Here is a 21,184-nt window from a genome sequence, read left to right as displayed (position 1 = left end):
TACAGTAGATGAAGCATACAAAATGCTATCCATTATAAATGATCAGTTCTAAAGCACTGGAGATAAATATCCCTAAAGATAGGTTTAAATCAAAGTCTTATTCCAAGCTGCAAAGCAGAAAGAAAGAAAAAAAACAGAAATTCATCTGTTAAGCATTTTCAGGTGCATTCAAAAACTAAAACTTTTTTTCTTTAACTGGAATAAACCTATACTTGTTCCTTTACAGCCTTAATGAGGAGTCAGCTCCCTTTTATTATATACTATACTTTATACTCAAACCTTTTATTAAGTGTCAGTCCATTATATTCAGCACAAATAAAATAAATATTTTTCCAGCAAAACCATTTTAGACCATAAGAAAGGTTAAAAATGAGATGAGTCAGTGTTCATTGTGTGCTCATCCCAGTAACAGATAAACATTGGCTTTGATATGGAAAAAGGCAACATCAACATACTATATAAAAGTAACATCAAATTAGGCAAAATAAATTTGCTAATGTTTCATTTCAAAGAGGTAGAAAATTATTTGGAATTAAATTATAAATAATACCTTACAGTAGACAAAAATAATATCCTTCCTTATAAACTGTAAGTATTGCATAATATAGTTAAAATGAAGAAAATATATCCTTTTATAACTCAAGGTTGCATGCACAGATTTGAACACTTTTGAACCAACAGTACAAAAATGTAATTCCTGGCATTTAATTTGCTTCTTTCTCCATCTTAAGATGGAATATGTTGAATAAGTTCATATTTTCAAACTTTCATGCTTCTGTTTGAGTAGTGCATAAAGAGGAGGAAAGATTTATTAAAGAAAATTCCTTTTCCTGCATGTTCATGTTCACTGGTGTTTCCGATGACAGCACAAGATAAAGGTTTTAGCTGGCTCAGAAGACAGACCATTTTGAACCCCTGACAGGAGCTAGAGTGGAAATTAAAGATAAAGTAATGCTTTAGCAGCTCTACATCATGTGTTTTATTCTCTGTGGTTATTATTTCATTAGTATGGTACATCTGATTGTATATTTCTTGATTTTGTGGAGTGCTACTGGAATATACAGTAAATATACATACACATACTGTATACTGTATATACAATATACGTACTAGTCCATATCTTAAATCAAGGATTCCCACCCTAGTTCTTACTTAAAATTTCTGACTTTTGAATAGAAAAATATCATACCAAGTTTCAAATTAAGCAAGTTCTTAATTCAGTTAAAAAAAAAGAGATATTTATAAAAACCAGCAGTGTTTTCAGAATCAGGACTGGGAAGTGTCTCAACGTTTTAATTATCACTGAAAAAAGAGAGATTTAAAGGAAGGGCGGTACTTGCCTGATATACTGTACACTATTAGCTTTTTAGAACAAAAACATTCATTTTCAAAAAGACCTACTATTTGTATTAAAGTACAAATAATAAAAACAGATGCCAAGATAGAAACAAAAATTGAGAAGAACTCAATGTGTTAGCAAACTGGCAAAATTATAAAAGTAATGTTTCACTTTCATACAAAAAAAAACAATAGAAAAAAAGGCTACCTATTTTAGGTACCTAGCTATTTTCCATTGTTATGAAAAATACTGTATATTACTTGAAACTCAATAAAAGTAGAGTAGCGTCATATGTACTGATATCTAGTTTTATTTTTGTGGATCTGGAAACCACCATGGAAAATTGACTTCATGTGATTAATATACTGTATACTCGACACTACCATTTTTCAGTCATCTTTCTGCACATTTGTTTAATTTATGTTAAGTGATAACCTAGGACCTGATAAATACTGTATGTAAACAAGCAGAAACAAAATGTATGTTTGCATTCATTTAGGGCTTGATTTCTTTACAGCTTTACACTGTGGTGTGTAGGAAGATGTGTCAAAGAGTATGTTATATCAAGAAGATATGCATCAAAGAGTATGTTACATCATCTGCACTTAAGAAACATTTCCAACAGAAATAACCAGGTTTTATATGGTTTGTATTTAATAACCCTGTATTATTCAAACTGTGAAACACATACTGTATAACATAAATGTAAAATAGCATAACACATTAAGGCTAAACTTAAAAATAAATTCTACGTCAAGTGGTGTGTTCTATTTTAATTGACCCCCAAATAGATCTAATCCTCTACTTGTTTGTGTAGCACTTATTGATAACAGTAGTTCAGACATTAGTCACATTTGCAATGGCTTTAATGTCAGATTTTGTCTGCTTTAATTACATTGGTGCTGATGCATTAGCAGTATTGAACTAATTCCAAAGAAAATAGGCAACGAATGAATCACCTAATTATTTATTGTTCTAATTTTGACAGGCAAAGACCAATGAGGACACATAAATGGTGGTCAGCACTTTTATTGCTTGGAGTTGTCTTACTGGAAACAGAAGGAAGGCCAAGCAAGGATGGATATGGACCAAAAACTTATCAACCCCTAGTGAGATTCCGACATAAGGTATTGATTAAATTCTAGTTTCATTACACTTTGTAACAAGAGGTACAAGAATGTGTCAATGACACTGCTAATTGCAACGGGGCATTTTAACCCAAAAGTATTCACTTTTTTACATTTTTGTTTATCACAGAAAAGTGTTTATTTTTTCTGATATAGATTACTTTAAAATAATCAAATTAACTGACCAAGAACAATGTTACCCTGTCACCATATATGATTTTGAAGTGAACTTTTAATGGTTTGCAGAACGTTTCCTAATAACATAGGATTTTCAACAAATTATTAAGGATTAAATTACATCACAAATATGTGATACTCACGTGGTGTTAATATAGTATTTTTAACAAAAAATGAGTCTAGATTTAAATATCATATATATATAATTAATAAACCATCCATTGAAGGATAGACTTTTACCCAGTAATTAATAATTAATTACATGATAAAGTCATGTATAATTAGTAATTACTAGCAATTACTAGAAATTACTTAAAATCTATTATCAGTTTATTATTGGTGATTGTTTTTGGCAATAACGTTTTAATTATTTGCAAATAATTATAATGTATATAAACGAGTCTGTTTTTTTCCCATTTGGCTTTCATAGATTCAATTAAAACAATTTTTTAATAATGGTCTACGATAGCATGATTTAAAGCACTTTTGTTGATGCTTGACAATGTTGTAAGCAATACTTCTCAAATTAATTCATGTGAAAATATTCCTTCTTACAATGCAAGGCCAAGACATAACAGTGTCCCCCAACTAAATTAAGATATTATTCACATACTGTAACTGGCCAAATGTTACCTTTTTATCAAGTTTAAAGAAAGTGGTCAATTAAAGAGATATGAAGGACCTTAGAGACCTTTACCCTTGTGGGTTACAGTTGAGGAACATTGATTAAAACCACGAATGGCAAACAGAAGATAAATGCAGATTTGATAAACATATCACATAAAATAATATATGAAGTAATTAATACATTTGTGTAAGTAATCGATTCCAGCAGTAATATAATCAAAATAAGCCCTCCTCAATCAAGTTTGTGATTTATTAAATAGAGATGAAAATTTTAATGTAGACATACAGTACAGTATGGGCAAGTCACTCAGCAGTGAACCTCATTTAGATAAATGTGCTTTGAACAATTTCTTCCATTCCCCTCTCAGATATGAGTAACAAAACTGTGCTTGTCTTAATCAGTGAATATGGCTTTGGACTGTTTTATGTTTTATGCTATGCTGAATCATTAAGAAAAATGTTTTATATATATTTAGATAATATAACTAGAGACTGTGCCTTTACCTTTTTGGGCAACCACATTTTAATGGTTTCTCTTTGCTTAAATAAACAGGAATAACAATTTAGAAATGACACACAAATATAGCACTTGTATCTTCCACATAAACCAAAACATAAGCTTCACTACTATGGTAAATAATTGTGTTATTTAAAAGATCAGGAGGAGGTCGAATTCTAATCTCACACTTCCCATGTCCTACGTACTGTATACATATAGTACATATCTGTCTACCACAACATCTTTCCACAACTTTTCTCACCTTTTCGGTCTTTTTAGAAACAGATACTTGCTTGCACTAGGAGTTGCTAGAGCATTTGTTGCCCCGGCGCCACTCTCATGCTTGGATCCCACCTTATCATCTTCTTGTGCTTGCTGCCCTTCCTAGTGCAGCCAGACACTGCAATCTGAACACCATTCACCTCCTCTAAGCCAAGATGGGTGTATCTTTCTTGTCATTTTGAAACAGAAATATTTGACTTCAGATTCTCCATGGAAAACAACTGACTCTCTGCACCTGCCACGCTGTCTTCTCTCTTCTTTTAGGTCTTCTAACATCATTTACCCTTCCTGGAGCTCTGATCAACCGCAGCTGCTTCGTCTCCCTTTCCCTCCTTCTCTGTTTTCATGTTTGCTCCTCTCTCTCTCTCTCTCTGCCTGTTTCTCGGTTTCTGCTCAAGAATTGAACTCAGTGCACCTACAGTACTTTGTTGTTTCATCTCTCCCCTTTTTTCTCATTTTCACTGTCCCTGTAGGAGCTCCTGGTCACTGATCCTTAGTCTGCCTCAACTTCCAGACATCCTCATTCACAACCACAACCCATTATTAAGTACACTATCTTTTTACATTCATTTAATCTTTTTATCATTATTAGAATTTTCTTGAACTCTGAACATGGAATTAAGTACAGTATTTGCCACACAAGTGACTAGAACGGTAAAACAGATGTACACTCCCATAAACTCTTCTTTTCAACACTAAAATATATATTTTTTATTTTAAACCTACATATTACTTTCCTTATCTTTAATATGCAGTCTTTTAGGGCACCAGTTTAAAGTTTTTAAAGTCTTTTGAGGGCACCAGTGCCATTTCGTAACATTATTATCAGTGTTGTATTTAACATATTAAATGTGGTCTTACTAGTTCATTGCATACTGTTAACTAATATAAATTCAAGATCTATTTTTTAAACTAGTTTTCTAGTATTCTGAAGAACTTTTTATTGTTTTTATTAACCCCTTAATATCTTTGTCAGCTTGAATCAGAAAATCCTTATATAATGTACATTCATTATCTGCATCTGTTACTTTACACTTACCTGTTGCGAGCGAGTTATTAAGAACCCTGCGCAGGTCTATTAGAGAGTCCGATGACTTATGAGTCCGAGAAGGGTGAGGCAGCAGAGTGGTCAGTAGTTCCAAGCGAAGTCGAATCCGTATTGAGAGATCAGCGAGGCAAACAAATCCGAGAGGGGCGAGATCAAAGCGTTGTCGAGAGGTCCAACTCTCGAAGAGTCTTCGTGTTGGAGGTTAGAGGTAGAGGACAATGCAAGCTCAGGAGGCAGATAGATTCCTAATACCGAGCAATGATTCGGAGTGAACGGAGGGTTTAAATAATGAAGGGTGTCCGCACCTGCTCCATGATTTGGAGAAGGTTTTGTATGCTTTTACATCACTTTCTATAGTTTCTACAGCCTATGCATTTACAGTACATCCATCCTGCCAATTTTTCCATTCTTTCAATCATGAAAATGGTGATTGGTTGTATAGATATGGATGATATTGTGCGAGTTTGATTGCAATGCATTCATAAGGCTATCATTCAATGGTAAATTAAGTCTCGTTCAGAGCTGTATTAGCCAGACATGGAAAGTGTGTTATTGTTTATTATCAAATGACGCCTAATGTTCCCAGATAGAATGCTTATAGTGTTGATTTTTGTTTAGTAATGCAGGCTATTTAATTGTCATTGTTTTTACAAGTGAGCCTTGAGGTCCTAGTAGTTGGCAGCAGAATGTGCTTCAATGCTTCAATTTCTGGTGAAGATATTCTTTCACATTTCATAATAAATGTTGTTATTAGCTAGCAAAATAATGTTGTCTGCTGGGCTTTAGATTAACTACCTACCTGCCTGTTTATGTTGCATACATATCTCAAGGAATACGCAAATGAAACATTTTTAAGCACCATCTTTGTTATATTTGTTTTGTCCTGTATAGTTATAATTTGTGTTTTGCCTGATGAAACTGTGTGCGGGCGTTTGTGCACACTTGCTGCACATGAGCAGCCAGTTGGCTGGTTGTTGGAGGGAGGAGTTTGAGCCTGTAGCAAGGATAAAGGATTTGTGAGATCATTCTGACAAATGCCAGTGAGTGAGAGCAGACATGCAGAGTTGATAGGGAGACCAGTAGGTTGGAAGGTCCATGCATGATGATATGGACAGGAGTATTTAATTGTTACAGAATTTGTAATGTTTGATGGTAACCTGACAGTACAGCAATACATGGGTCAGCTACACTTGCTACTTTTCCTACAAACTCATCCGGACATGTTTACATTTCAGCAGGACAATCCAATATACACACTAATGTTGTAGCAATGTCTTTCCTGTGTGATGAGAATGTGACATTTAAGTCACGCATAACCTACTCTCCAGACCTGAGTCCCATTAAATAGCTGTCAGAAGAGCTGGGATGACATGTTGCATCCATGGCTCAGGGACAAGTTAACAGACACAAGCTTTTCCAGGTAATATGAGAGGAATGGTGCAGAATCCCAGAAGACAATATCTCCTACCTAGTACACATTGTGCCTTATACAGTAGGTGTTGAGCTTGTATTGCATCTAGCAATAGGTACACACTCTACAAGCATATGACTACCATAGCAGGCACCCTGTTAATCAGCACTGTTAATTACAAATGATAATTAACATAATATACTTCTGTCCTATCTGTTCACTAAAATGTCAGTGCACCTGCTAGAAAATGACTTTGTAATTTTCTTAATAATAACTCTGAATTTGTTGCAGTTATAAGAAATAGGTTTCATTGGATGCTAAGTACATATAATGGGAAGCTTTTTATAGCCAATCTCCATAAATTATAATCATGCGTTGCTTTTAACCTGCATTGTTGAGAAAGGCAATCTAACTGCAACTAGACCGATAGAAGAGCCAATCAGGAAGTTGGCATGGCAACACAGGGACACTGTTCATTAGCTCTGTTAACTCAGTGCTTCCAATCGCTTTGCAGCTTGTAGACCACAGGTGCTCTGAAAAGCACTTTCTGTTAATAAGGACAAAAACTATGAAAAGAAATCTCATGAAAAGGCTACTTACAGTGAGCCTACTGTATATAGGCTGCCTTCAACAAAATAAAAATAGGATTAGATAACAAATGCTGATTCTAAACTGAAGTAACCCATATACTGTAAATGCATACAGGTATTTTTATTTCTATATTGGGTGGCATGGGGTCACAGTTGTTACTAGTGCTACCTCGCAGCGCTCGGGCCCTGGGTTCAATTCCAGGCCTGAGGTGCTTTTTGTGTGGAGTTTATATGTTGTACTTGTGTTTGTGTGGGGTTTTGCTGTGTGCTATGGTTTCCTTCCATAGTCCAAAGACATGCTGGTAGGTTAAGTGGCTTCTCGGAAAACTGGCGCTGTTGTGAGTGCATGCGTCTTTGTGCCTGCGTGTGACCTGCGATGGACTGGCATCCTGTCCAGGATGTATCCTGCCTTGGACCCAGTGCTTTCTGGGTTAGGCTCTGGTTCCCCATGGGACCTTGAGTTGGCTGAAGTGAAGAAAATGGATGGATATTTCTATATTGCTGGGTTTTCAAAATTATTTCAATGAATACACCAGCTGTTATTTTTTTTTCTTGCAAAATAAATCCTTAAAAGAATTGGCAGTTTTCTAGCATATGCAACATACAATAACAATTAATATCCTGGGAAAAGTAACATCAAATGTTATTGCATTTATCTTCTCTTCTGGCATTACAGTATGTTTATCCTCAGTTTATGTTTATTGTAAGACACTGTAGGTAATATCTGAAGGATCTTTAAATAACGTAATATGTATAGGATCTTTTTCAAGATTAGGATAATGTTTTTTTCTTCACGATACATTATTTTGCAAAATAAATCAAAGGTTTTCATGCAGCAACCAAAATAAAGATACACAGATAACCAGATGGCTGTTATTAAAATAACAATTTTTGGTGCAGTAAAACTGCTGCCTCAGTGCCTCTTTAGCTCCACAAAGTGAAGAGTGAGTGGCTGTAAACTGATGTGTCAAGATAATGTCAAGTGATAAAAGAGCAAATACTAGTGGTGAAAAAATCTTTGATTTTGGTCTTGTTATGGGGAGATGTCATACTGAACATTTGGTACGTCTTTCATTCAAGCTGTAATTATGCTAAATTGTACATTTCTAACTGGATGACAGATGATTAGTTAGAATGTATTCCAAATAAAAGAGTCTCCCTTGATATTGGTCTATGCCAAAGCACTTACACAGTACATTACAGACTGAATGTATGGGACATTGTAGCATGATTGTAGTAGGCTGTAGGTTTAAGATTGATATCTCAAGAATGATAGGACCAAGTCTCATCATAAGGAAGAATTGTATTATTTTAGATCTACATGTAGCCAGTACAAGTGAGCTTAAAGGGGAGATATACTATGTGTGCAATTTAGATTTATTTAAATATCCAAGCAGCTGAGTTATGAAAATAATGTACTACAACTTGTTTAAAATGTTTTGATACACCAAGCTTACACTGCATAAACAATGGTCAAGCTTGGAAAAGACAAAAGCATCTGCATCACATTTGGGGAGGTATGAATGGATAAAAGCAATGTTACAAACATGAAAAAGAAACATTGCAAAATAGATTTCAAATGTAAGGCTTAGATCAAAGATGACACGAAGATTCTAGATCCGAGTACTTGGACTGAGTTCAAGATCATCAGCAGTCAAACAAAGTTGACAAAAGTGACACATTTCTGAAGGTGATAATGAAAGCCAATCAGAATAACTTGGATCTTGTCAAATTTAATTTTAAAACATTTTGTTGCATAACATCAGTACGAAAAGGCAGATAGCATTTGAGGAATATCAGTCTTCATAAGACTATATACTGTATGAGCATGATACCAAAACAGAAATGAATACTCATATCATAACTATGAAGAATTGCATACTGTACATTCTAAAAAGAATGCAAACAATTTCATCTTGAAAATTATTTATTATGTGTTACAACAGAACATTTCAAAATTTAAACAGAGCAAGACATTGGGAATGTGATCCAACATTTCATTTAGTGACATCTGTAATATACGACTATATATCTCTGATGTTTATGTTTCCTAGGTGGCAACTAGTCACAAATCACCAAGTAAACTCTGACATCAGGATAGAAAAGTGTTAAACGACAACCAAATATTAAGCAGGCATGTAGAGCATGCAGAGAGGGTCCAGACTTTAGTGAATAGTAAAAGGTGAGGAACAAGGTAACAAATTCTCCATGTTGGGACTAGCAGCTTCGTTACTAAAATTTTCTTCAGAAAGTAAAAGAAAAAAAACCCAGATGGATCTACAGTGCCATCCTATTGATTTAATTAATTATTAATTATGACAATATCTATTTATAGTCATTGAGGAGTTTGTGTTCCAGCTAACATATACTGTATGGCCATGGCTTTCTAGAACAAGGACTGATATTCATAATATTACAGCATTACATGTTACATTTATACAAGGCGGATACTGTTGTTTGTTCCTATTAAACTTTAAAAAGATATATATTTTCCACACATAAATATTATTTAGTTGACAGCTGTTTTTTTTTCTTCATCTGAAGCTGCCTGGATTCACAAAAACATTCTCTTATAGAGAGCAATCTCCTGTTGTGTCATCAAGATACTGTTTCCCTCACCAGTTTTGTAAATTTAGTCCCAAAGGTAGATCTGCCTTTAAGCCAGTTTCGCCTTTGTCAATGCTTTCTTCAACAGATGTGGAATATTTTTAAACTCTCTCATGTACTTAGTCAGTGTTGTCTTGGAACTGGCTCCATTTCTTTGAGGGGGTGGGGAGATGAAGGAAACCCAAACAGCTTAAACCTGTTGTTGTATTTTTAAACAGAGCTGTTAAGAGAAACAGTCAACAGCAAAAACAAAGACCTTTGTTGCACATCTACTTCGGAGAAATGGCAGATTTACAAAAATCATTGTGTGTGATTCACACAGTGCTATGTTTGCAATCACAAGGCTGTTAAAACTGTTTTCTTTATTAAGAGCAAATGTCTGAAACTGCCATGTATTTATTTAACTCCATGGATGTCACAAGTGCTGCTTTTCTTTCTAAAATGCTGTCTAATGTTAGATATCAAAGTACATCTTCACTTCACTTACTGCTACTATGTAACCTTTAATTTGTTTTATCATAAGTGTTTAAAATGTCTGGTTTTATTTTGGCATGGCACACCTAGAAACAGGCATTTGTCCATGCATTGTGTTCATGAAAAAGCCAGTGAGAAATGGAAGTTTCAGAGGACAATAGTATCATGAAGCCCTTGCTTCCAAGGTAAGGATAGATTAAAAAGGGATAAACAGAGAGGATGCTTGGCAATCCCAGTTGAAAGGCAAGGTTTAGTGAAATGAGGTCCCTGGGATTTGCAGATAAGATAAAGATAGAAGCTGCCTGTCAGCTACTTTCATCAGGGCAGATGGCCGCTTGTCATGTAACAGGGTGCTTCAATCCCACTAGAGCTTTGTTTGGATTCCTATATGAAGAGGGATTAGAGACAAATGTTAATCTATTGTATTTTTTTTTTATTATTTCACTTAAAACGTTCCTGTACTGCAACATATGTTTTACGTTGTCATCTCCCTTTTATCTGCTTAATTAGTGGAGAAATTAAACAGAAGTGTTGAAAGCAAAAACATTTTAAAATATGAAAGTTTCAAAAACCTAATTTAAAACATTTTAAAATACTGTTAGTTTTTTTTTTTAATGAGGTCTTCCAGATTTTGGCCTGTCATTGACAGACTGTGTTTAGCTGTTAAATCTTGCTCGCAATGGCTGTGAATATACTAAATGAGCACTGTGCAATTAGTCCAGTCTCCAGAATACCAATGACATCAAAGCATTGTTCTATTGATAAGTAGAACATATTAGTCTTTTATGTATTTTTCTTCTTTTTATTTTCACCTTGCATGACATTCAACAGATTAGATCACTTCATTACTTATGTCCATTTACTCTCTCACTAATTATTTGATTTAGTGCTAATGCACTAACAGTCAAAATCATTTGAGTGTGATACAATCTGTCCTGAATGATAAATCAATCTAAATGATACCAAATGTATGTTATCAATATCCTAAATCCACAAACTTTATTTTTCTAGAAACATACTGTACTGTACATGCATCAGTAACATTGACATTATCATATTCAGTATACTGTAGTTGTGGGAGATGATCCTTCTTCCATATCACTTCAACTTTTTTCCATTACTGCTAAAAATAAAAATGAGACAAACCATACTGTAAAAGATTAAATAGGATAGTAATTACTGAGCAAAGATATGTTGCTCCTTTAATAGTGAGACATTTTTCCATTTAATGACATTGTAAGACCCGTAACTCCTTTCCTCCACATTTTGGAGCAACTTCAGTGCCTCAACTGACATTGGTCTCACTAAAACAATAACTGGTGTTTATTATGGTTATAAAAGAATATTCTGAACACAATAATAAGGGCCTTGTAGTTATAAAAAAGAAAAATAGAATGTCACAGGTTTTAGGAGAAGTAGAGAAATGTATTTCTACTTTAAAGTGAATGAAAAGCCATGATATTTGAATTCAGTTGTAAAAGTAAATTTATTTTTGCTTTTTATCACCAGTATCATGCAAACAATAATGTTCCACATTTTCTGTTTTTAATTCTAAAAATTGAATTCAACATTTTGTTTTAACCTTGCCATTTGGCAATTCTCTTTCCCAGTTAAAAACACTAAAATTCTGTTTATTATGAAATAGGGCGCACTGCTGTTCACTTAACATCACCTCCACTGACTATTAGTCTTTTCCCTCAAGCAAAGGTCATGGATGATGCTGATTACTAATCCCAGAAGCCATTTAACTCACATTTCTGACCTGCAGTTTACCAATTCATAGTGTAATAAAAAGGGTCTTGTGAATAATTTAATAAAAGAGAGGTTAAAATTATAAATAAGAAAATCTGGTCAAATCAGATCAGATCCTGTCTCTACTTTGCCTTGCAAGCAAATTATGAAAGTTAACAGTTGTACCCCCCTATTGTCAGGGAAATCCTGGACATTAATACAGTGTGCATTTCCTTTGATCTGTTATCCAGATGGCAAAACTACAATACTTATTTAGAAAAGAATACAAATGTCAAACAAAATATAACTATCTACCATTATTTTGAAATGCTTGAGTACCAGTGTCCTATTTTTAAAGAAAAAAAAAGAACTGTTCCCAGAACCTGAGGCACAAATACCATATAGGGAAAAAATAATATTTGTTATCTTTCTAAAAGGATGCTTAATGAACGGGAACCTTTTTTTATCTCTCAGAAGCAATGCTTAACTAAACAAAGAACAGATATAGTATATGTATTTTACCATATAGGAAATTAGTTTTTCAATAGTGCTATCATAGGTAAGGACACTGTCCTCTTTGTGCCTCCTCTATTCTACATAATTGTTGCTGTGTGTTCTTTGTGTCCTGTGTTATCTCTTGATCCTCTAAGAAGCTTGATAAATTTAACCATAACTGGTTTAGTATTAGCTAAAATTAGTTCAGTTGCTTGGACACCAAGATTTTTGGACACTGTAACTTCTTCAAGATAAGGCAAGACAGCTATATGAACTTGCCTTATAACACTGCATAACAGCACAAGGATGCTCATTGTCTTACTTTAAAACCTTAAGGGATACCCTTATGTGAAATTTAAACATTTATTTTCATACTCCAAGCACAAAATAACATGCTTGTAAATATTTGCACACTTGTTTTTACCAGTTTTTGCAATAGATGTCCCAACAATATTATTTTCAAAGGAACAGAGAATTATGCATTGTACCATAATCACAGCTATGATATTTAAAAATAAATACTGACAAAAAGGCTTAAAAATATATCATTCTTGGAGCATAATGAGTAAGTTTCACTAAAATGGAATTTAGTAAATGTTCCATGAAATTGCACTTAAAATGGAGGACAACTATTGTAAAATAAATAGTTATAAAATAAACATGTAAAATGAAATACACTACAAATAAATAATACCATATCATTGTCATATATATAATTATATAATTGGCCCACTTCAAGTATGTTTAAATCACATAAGGCCCACTATAGAAACACACACCTCATCCCTAAACCTTTTTCTAGATTTCTACTGTTTCTGGGTTTTCAGAGCTGTGTTTAACCTATGGAAATAGATTACTTGATGTATACATGTCGATTCTCCTAGCAGATTGGCTTGTGCCAATTTGTTTGCTGCTTTAGACTGTTTCGGTTTTAATGCCTTTAATGCATCAAGATTAGACTACTGTAACACCTTTCATAATGGAGTAACAACTAAGAAATTTTATCCAATTCAGAACTCTGTGGCTCACGGGCAAGCTAAAAGTACACTTCATTAGCATACAGCTGCATTAATGCACCTCCCTGTGAGGTTTAGAGCGGACTTTAAGTTTCTCCTGCTCATTTAATACACTGAATATTGCATGAGAACAAACTTTTAACCTAAGGTGCTCTGATTGCTGATACTAACTCTGGTTCAACTGCCTAAAACATTCTTGGATCATACAGACTGAACGGAGTGAAAATATACTAATTTATGATTCAGTGCTGATGAAGTTCAAGATCAGACTCATAATAACATTTCTAAGGAAGTCATAGGTCATATATGATAATCTGGTTTTAGACAGCATGTCAGAATAAGCTTGAGGCGTCTGAAAAAATGCTGATTTTGTGCACACAAAAGGTTGTGGGAGTTAGCAACAAGATATTCAATCATCATGTCACAGCTGATACCCTGTTTATTTTCACGAAATGGCTGGATGTGATCCATGCATCAATTAGCTCCTAGCAACTGAACATGTCTGATCTTTTGGTATGGTTGAAACACTTCCTTTCATGTATAACCATTCTTTTATATTCAAACACTTCAAATCAAGAAAATAACTGACTCACTCTCATTCTGAATGGTAAGATATAATGAAAGGGAACTTTAAGCAGGACTTAGGGAATCACTGTGTGAAGAAAGTGCAAAATGTTTTCTTAATCTTAAAACAGACATTCCAATACACACACAGTGGCTATCAAAAATATTCAACCCCCTTGGACATTTTCTGTCCCCCCTAGGGTTTTTTTGGTGTCAGAATATGGAGTAAAAAAATATTTAATTGGAATTTTTTGCTATTGATTAACACAAAATTCTCTATAATGTACTGAAACTGAAAACTAAATTCTACAGATCCTCCTAAATGAATTATAAATATGAAAAAGAAAATAATTAATTGTGTAAGTATTCACTCCCATTGAGTCAATATTTGGTAGAGGCAGTTTGGGCAGAAATTACAGCTATGGTCTCTACCAGCCTTGTATATTTGGACACTGCACATTTTGCTCATTCTTGGCAAAACTGCTCAAGCTCCCTCAGTTTGGCTGGGCACCATTAATAAACAGAAATTTGAAACTCTTGCCGATATTCTCAATTAGAGGCTTTGACTGAGTTATTCCAGAACATCGACTTTTTTGTTTTTAGGCCACTTCAGTGTAGCTTTGGCTGTGTGTTTCGGATTATGTTCCTATTGGAAGATGAATCTTCTCCCAAGTTCCAGGGCTCTTGTGGACTACAGGTTTTTCTCCAATATCTGTCTGTACTTTGCTGAATCCATTTTGAATTCTAAGTACCAAGTATTCCTGGCTCTGATGCAATGAAACATTTCCATAGCATGATACTGCAACCACCATTCTTCACAGTAAGGATGGTGTTCTCAGGATGATATTCGGTATTAGACCAAAAAGGTCAGTTTTGATCTCATCTAATCATAGAACATCTTCCACTTGGTCTAATCATTTCCCACATGCCTTCTTGCAAAGTAGTGGAGATTTGACTTTTTTTTCAACAAAAGCTTTCATTTACCCACTCTCCCAATTGTTTGACTTCTAAACACAATTGGTTGGAGCAGATCCTGTGGACCAGAGTAAGCGATTTGTTGGACCAGATTAGGTGTGTAATAGCAAATGAGGTAAATATGTATGCAATCTGTGTTATCTGTGGTGTTCTTAAAGGTTACTAACGTAACATAAATGTTTCAAAACTTTAAATTCATATAGATGTGGATAAACAGAAGAATAAAGTTTTAAGTGATTAATTTGAGTCCATAAGTATTTTCCAACATCCCACATTATCAGTTTTTTACAGTATAATTAACTTTATTTTGTATTTTCCAGGTTATACTCCTGTTGAACTAATAGATTTTAAAATATTCTGTTGCATTATGAATATTTCAGTCACAATCTTCGCTACAGACATTTCTGATCACTGTTCATTATTCATTTTATGAATAACCTTGGTCTTTGCTTTTTTGCAGCAGGATGGAAGCTCAGACGGTGTACAGATTAAAGGTAAGAAAATATTTTATCCAAAGAATAAAAAAACACAAGCTTCTTTGTTCTGAGACCTAGTGGGTTCAAATCATTCTGATAATTTTACCTCAGATCAGAAAATGATTTGTCTTCCTAAAAAAAAGATCACGATTTTCCATGCCAAATATGTGTTTTTTAAAGATTTATACTATATGGAATGCAACAGCTAAAGAAACACAAACTATTTCAATATTTCTTTTAAACCAGTGCAATTAAAAATCACTGCAATTTGTGTTTAGTTTAAGATGGAAAACTAAATACAATTTCAATTAAAATAAAAATACAATTTTGCTTTCAACTATATTTAAAGAACTTACATTCACAGAACTGCATCTTTTTCATGTCAAAATAATTCAGATACTGTAGTTAAAACAATATGAATTACTACATTTTTTAAATTCATTTTTCAGATGAGTCTAAACCGTTGATGTGAAGTTTGTACTGTGCTGTGTTGTACTGTGCTGTACTGTACTGTGCAATGTTGTATTGCAACAGGAAAGTCTAAACTAGGATTTTCACTATGATTTCTAATAATTCTCATGGAATAAAATGTGATTGTGCTGTAGCTGGTCAAGGCTGTCTAATATTGGTTGTCTTTTGTCAGTGGCTTTGATTAGTTGATTGGGAAGAAGTTCAGTCACATTCTGGTTAGCAGAAATCATGATGTCAAAACTGATTTAAATTAAGGAAAGCTATGGCCCTACCTAGTACATATCCCTTTGGTACTCTACAATTTACAGCACCCTATTTTGAGCATTTATCCTTTATCTGTATTCTTCGCTTTATATCCATTAAACTGTTCTCAGTGCAAACACATTGTATTTCCATGAATGTCTATTTCCTGTATTTGAATTAATCGTAATGAGAATTCACATTTAATGAGAAACTTTATTAAACCCTTTTGAAAAATCTAACTCTACCACAATGTATATAATGTGTTTATTACCTTTGTTTTTTGTTGCTGTTGTTTAAACAATTTTATCAAGTTACCTAAGCAAAACTTACAATTTCTAAATTTTTTTGACTATCCCTTAGGATCTTAATTCCATATATGTATTTTAGATTCAGTACTTGGTTTCTTTTGTCATCCTTTAATAGGTGTGTTACCATAATAACATTTACAACATTTTCCAAGTTGAGTCTCTTGAGTCTTGAGTGATTTTTAGAAAAGTTGCATTCATGCCCTACGGATTATTTATCTTGTTTACTTAAATATAATTGGTAGGATATAATCGGGCATTGGAGATTTTCTTAATCTTAAGTACTTCTAGTATCTTCGACACTTCTGCCTCTCAGTATCTTGTTTACTTAAATATAATTGGTAGGATATAATCGGCATTGGAGATTTTCTTAATCTTAAGTACTTCTAGTATCTTCGACACTTCTGCCTCTTCTAATTCATTCCATTTATTAGAGAACTTCATCAACAAGAGGTGGTTGTTTTTCTTCCTCTGTATATATAGTAAACCTGACTGAAATGCTCATTTAGTGCATCAGTCATTTCCCTTTCATTGTCTAGACTAGGTGTCGGCAACCTACAGCACGCATGACATTTTTGGCATGCAAAGGTATTTTAAACACCATGTGCACTTACAGCGGCATTTGCAATACAAGTCTAATAACCCATGAAGAAATGAAGTAAAAAAACAGTAAAAAACTTCTTTGTATGCTTGACTCTTTATAACATGCTACCCAATAAAAGCTCTTTGCATTATTTATAAAGGGGCCGGCCTAATCTTTTCACATGAAAGCTAGCAATCTGTGCTGCTGATAACATTTTTCACATGTCTATAGTCAGACATTTTGGATAAAATGGCAGTTGCCAAGAAAGCAAAGTTAGATGTTTGCTCATTTCAAGCCCTTTTGAAGAGATAAATAGAAATTTCTTCAATATAAAGACTGTACTGTTGTGTTCTGAGTGCAACGGATGTAAGGCACATCCTTTACATCCAGAATTGCGATTAGAAATTCTTGTGAGTTATTGTAACTCAGATGGAATTCAAGAAGAGCTGTACTTCCTAACTCCAATACATGGTATAACTGCAAGGGAAGATATAGCTAAGATAATCATATTTAGGAAAGAGGAACTGACAAGAAAATATTTTCTGTGCAAATGACTGTGCCCAGTTAGTCTCCTCAGCATTATAGAAATTCATGATCCCTGTTACATATTTAAGTTACGGAAGTACTGGAAGTATTTGCACCATTTGATACTAGTGTCTTTATTGCAGGATCAGTGATGCTGGCATCCTGATAATCTGTACCTTGAGCTTTCACATCTTGATTGTGTGTTTCCAGATCATGGAGCTGAGCACATTTTTTTGGTGATGTGATGTTCTGCAGTATTGTTAGCTTGAGTTTTATTTCCTTAGTCTCGGTCTCATAGGAATTCTTATGTTAAAGGAGAATGCTCCTCAATTACACTTCCACCACACAACCAGTTGGCTAAAACAAAGCAAGCTTTACTTTGATAGAAAATATAAATAATTAAAATGTAAAATAAAAATGGGTGAAAAGTCATCAGCTTAATGCTAATGAAAATGTCTCAAACCCCACTGCCATCTATCCAGATTATCAAGGGTAAATCAGTATTCTGTAGTGAATAAAACACTCCATCAGTCTTTGTTCTATCACCTCAGATGTTTTCTGTTTTACAGAATCCAAACCACAGCAGAAGACCTAGTGTCATTTTAATGATGTTTCTTCCTGAAATTTATTGTGCTCCACTTAAAGCAATGTGAAAATGATTACGCAGATAGATCAGACAGATGTGATATTCTTGGGCTGGTGTGGTGACAGTACTAGGATGTGACCTGTAACTCACAGAGCCAGTTTCCATGTTTCTTTGTTCTAGTTTGATTATTGTTAAAGCAGAACATCTCATTATCTTGGCATATTCTTTCAAAGGCATTTGACCTTCAATCATGCTAAGAGCAACAAGGTGCTGTTCATTACTGAAGTGAGGCATTCTCATATTTTCGGATAATGATATAATCATTACCACACTTGTGGTCAACCAGTGTATCAGATCTTTTAAAATCAAACACCCTCTCCCAAGTGAACCAGCTAAAGCTAATCATACTGTATCTCACCTTGTGTCCAAGTGACAGTGAGCTAACACCCATGGATCATTCTGATCCAAAACATCTTGAGACTTTCTGCCTTAATTTAGGAAATAAGAAATAGAGAACTGTTGCATTTTTGCATCAATTGTACTGATGGACAGTTGCATCAGTATAATTTTATAGTTCTTCAAAAATAAATCAATATAATACTGCTGTAATTCTGCAGTACAAATGCAAATTTATGATGCAGTGAAAGTTTTACTATGTTGGTAGTGTAAGAAGGTAGCTGCGTCAGCTTGTGTAGGCTCCAAAGGAACAAGTAAAGGTTTATTCCATGCTGAAAAGAGAAGAAAAGAAACACAACATTTATAAAAATATTGTTAGTTTTACTACATTGGATGCATTATAGATGCCAATAGCACCTATAGCAGTTATCTAGCAGGACAAATAAATGACTACTATAATTAATAATTGCTTATACACACTGTATAGCGCTTTTCTGGACACTCCACTCAAAGCGCTATACAGGTAATGGGGACTCCCCTCCACAACCACCAATGTGCAGCATCCACCTGGATGATGCGACGGCAGCCATAGTGCACCAGAACACTCACCACACATCAGCTATTAGTGGCGAGGAGAGCAGAGTGATGAAGCCAATTCATAGATGGGGATTATTAGAAGGCTATGATTGGTAAAGGCCAATGGGAAATTTGGCCAGGACGCCCGGGTTGCACCCCTTCTCTTCTCAAGAAACGCCCTGGGATTTTTAATTACCACAGAGAGTCAGGACCTCGGTTTTACGTCTCATCCGAAGGATGGCGCCTGTTTACAGTATAGTTTCCCCCTCACTATACTGTGGCATTAGGACCCAGATGAACCACAGGGTGAGCACCCCCTGCTGGCCCCACTAACACCTCTTCCAGCAGCAACCAGCAATCCCAGGAGGTCTCCCATCCAGGTACTGACTAGGCTCACACCTGCTTAGCTTCAGTGGGTTACCAGTTGTGAGTTGCAGAGTGATATGGCTACTGTTTTCCATTTTATTGGTTAATTATAGGTATCAGTACTATCAGTTCAGTTTTATAATGGCTGCATTACCTGGGGGTGGTATGGTGATGCAGTAGTTAGCATTACTGCCTCACAGTGCTGGTTCCTTGGGTTCAATTCCTGGGATGCTACCTACGTGGTATGCTCTCTCTGTGTTTACGTTGGTTTCCACCAGGTGCTCTGGTTTGCTCCCGCAGTACAAAGACATGCTTGCCAACACCTTAATGTTCCAAGAAACCTATTAAATACAGCAGATCCTAAGCAATACTAAATCTCACTCTCAAAATGGATGCTTACAAACATATAGGAACCAGTTTTCCTATTCTAACAATGCATAATTAAGTCTGGAGAGATATTCTAAGCCTGAGGATTCCCAATTTGAGAATTCAGGAAATCAGAATTTCATCAAATAAATAAGACAACTTACCCCTGTATAATAAGTCTTAGAGAGCCATACTCTTCAGCATTTAGATTACCTTGACAAAATATGGTTAAAATAACGATTTCACTCACTTATTTCAGTTCTACTTCTACAGTAATAATGGTGCTATATAATGATAAGGATGTTCCTTCCAGTCCTTGCTTTTCTGTCTATATTTCTGTTCCTATATTTTTGCTATCGCACATTCCTATAGAGACTATCTTAATGACCTCACTAGAAATGGCATGGTCACTGTTAAATATTTATTCTTCAGTATGGCTGTCTGTTTAATGATTTAACAGTAAAGTCAATTAACCTGAGTTAGTTATAATTGAATACAATTATAGGAAAATTCCTTTAATAGTCTTTCCTGTTGGCCATGTTTATCTGTCTGACAACAAAATAATGTTTCAAGCCTTTAGAACATGCCAAATAAACTGGAAACTGCTTAGTCTAAAAGCTTTTTTAAAAAAATGGCAGCACATGGTACAGTATGTGCTTTACAAGGTGATGACATTCGGTATTATACTACATATTATTATAAACACATTTCTGACAAGTACTGTATGCATCTTTTAAAAATGGGAACTATACATTTATACATTTACATTTCGGAAAAAAAATCTGCTAGATCATTCTTAATATTGTAACAGTAACCGTTTCCTCTCCGGACGTTTGGCAGGAAGACACACTTGGGATAGTTGGGTTGGAGTGGTTATTTTGAGGGATACACATGAGAAAACATGAGGTTTCTGAGGTGATAAAGTGTTGCTGAAGGAAACCTAGTAAACTTGGTATGTTATCACCAGAACTGCCCAGAGGCTAGAAAAGGCATTCCTGTGCTTTTTTTATTTTCAGTTACCAGTTTGGCTTGGGATAGGCTTTCCTGTACGTTTAAAGGGGATTCAATGTATGTTCTTTTTAAGTCATGGTGTGCCTCAATCACTCATGCTACAATATGTTTAAGAAATTCTATCTTTGTCATTTTTTAAAAAGCTTAAAATTATTTATTATAACTAGCTTCACTATCCGGAAACACGTTTCTTTTTTTTCCATGGATAGATTAATTTAAATTTAATGTTAACTAAACAATGGCTTTATCAAATTTATTGATTTGTATAGAAAATCTCTATAGAAAATGAGTTTTTTAGCATTACATTATACAAATATG

At 34.5% G+C, this 21,184-nt stretch overlaps 1 protein-coding gene across 2 annotated transcripts in view; it reads left to right on the top strand.

Moving 5' to 3' along the window:
* The window catches only part of fstl5 (follistatin-like 5), a 282,078-nt gene that overhangs the window by 22,264 nt on the left and 238,630 nt on the right, over positions 1–21,184 (top strand). For both annotated transcript variants that reach the window (XM_088911811.1, XM_088911820.1), the window contains exons 2-3: positions 2,328–2,466; positions 15,423–15,456. In XM_088911811.1, the coding sequence (XP_088767937.1) occupies positions 2,338–2,466; positions 15,423–15,456 (163 nt within the window). In that variant the 5' untranslated portion in view covers positions 2,328–2,337. The remainder of the gene's footprint in view (positions 1–2,327; positions 2,467–15,422; positions 15,457–21,184) is intronic.

The sequence above is a fragment of the Atractosteus spatula genome, chromosome 1 (genome assembly GCF_055471065.1).
Source record: "Atractosteus spatula isolate fAtrSpa1 chromosome 1, fAtrSpa1.hap1, whole genome shotgun sequence".
NCBI lineage: Eukaryota > Metazoa > Chordata > Actinopteri > Semionotiformes > Lepisosteidae > Atractosteus > Atractosteus spatula.
The sequence above is the reverse complement of the archived record's forward strand: the minus strand, read 5'-3'. Positions and strand labels throughout refer to the sequence as shown.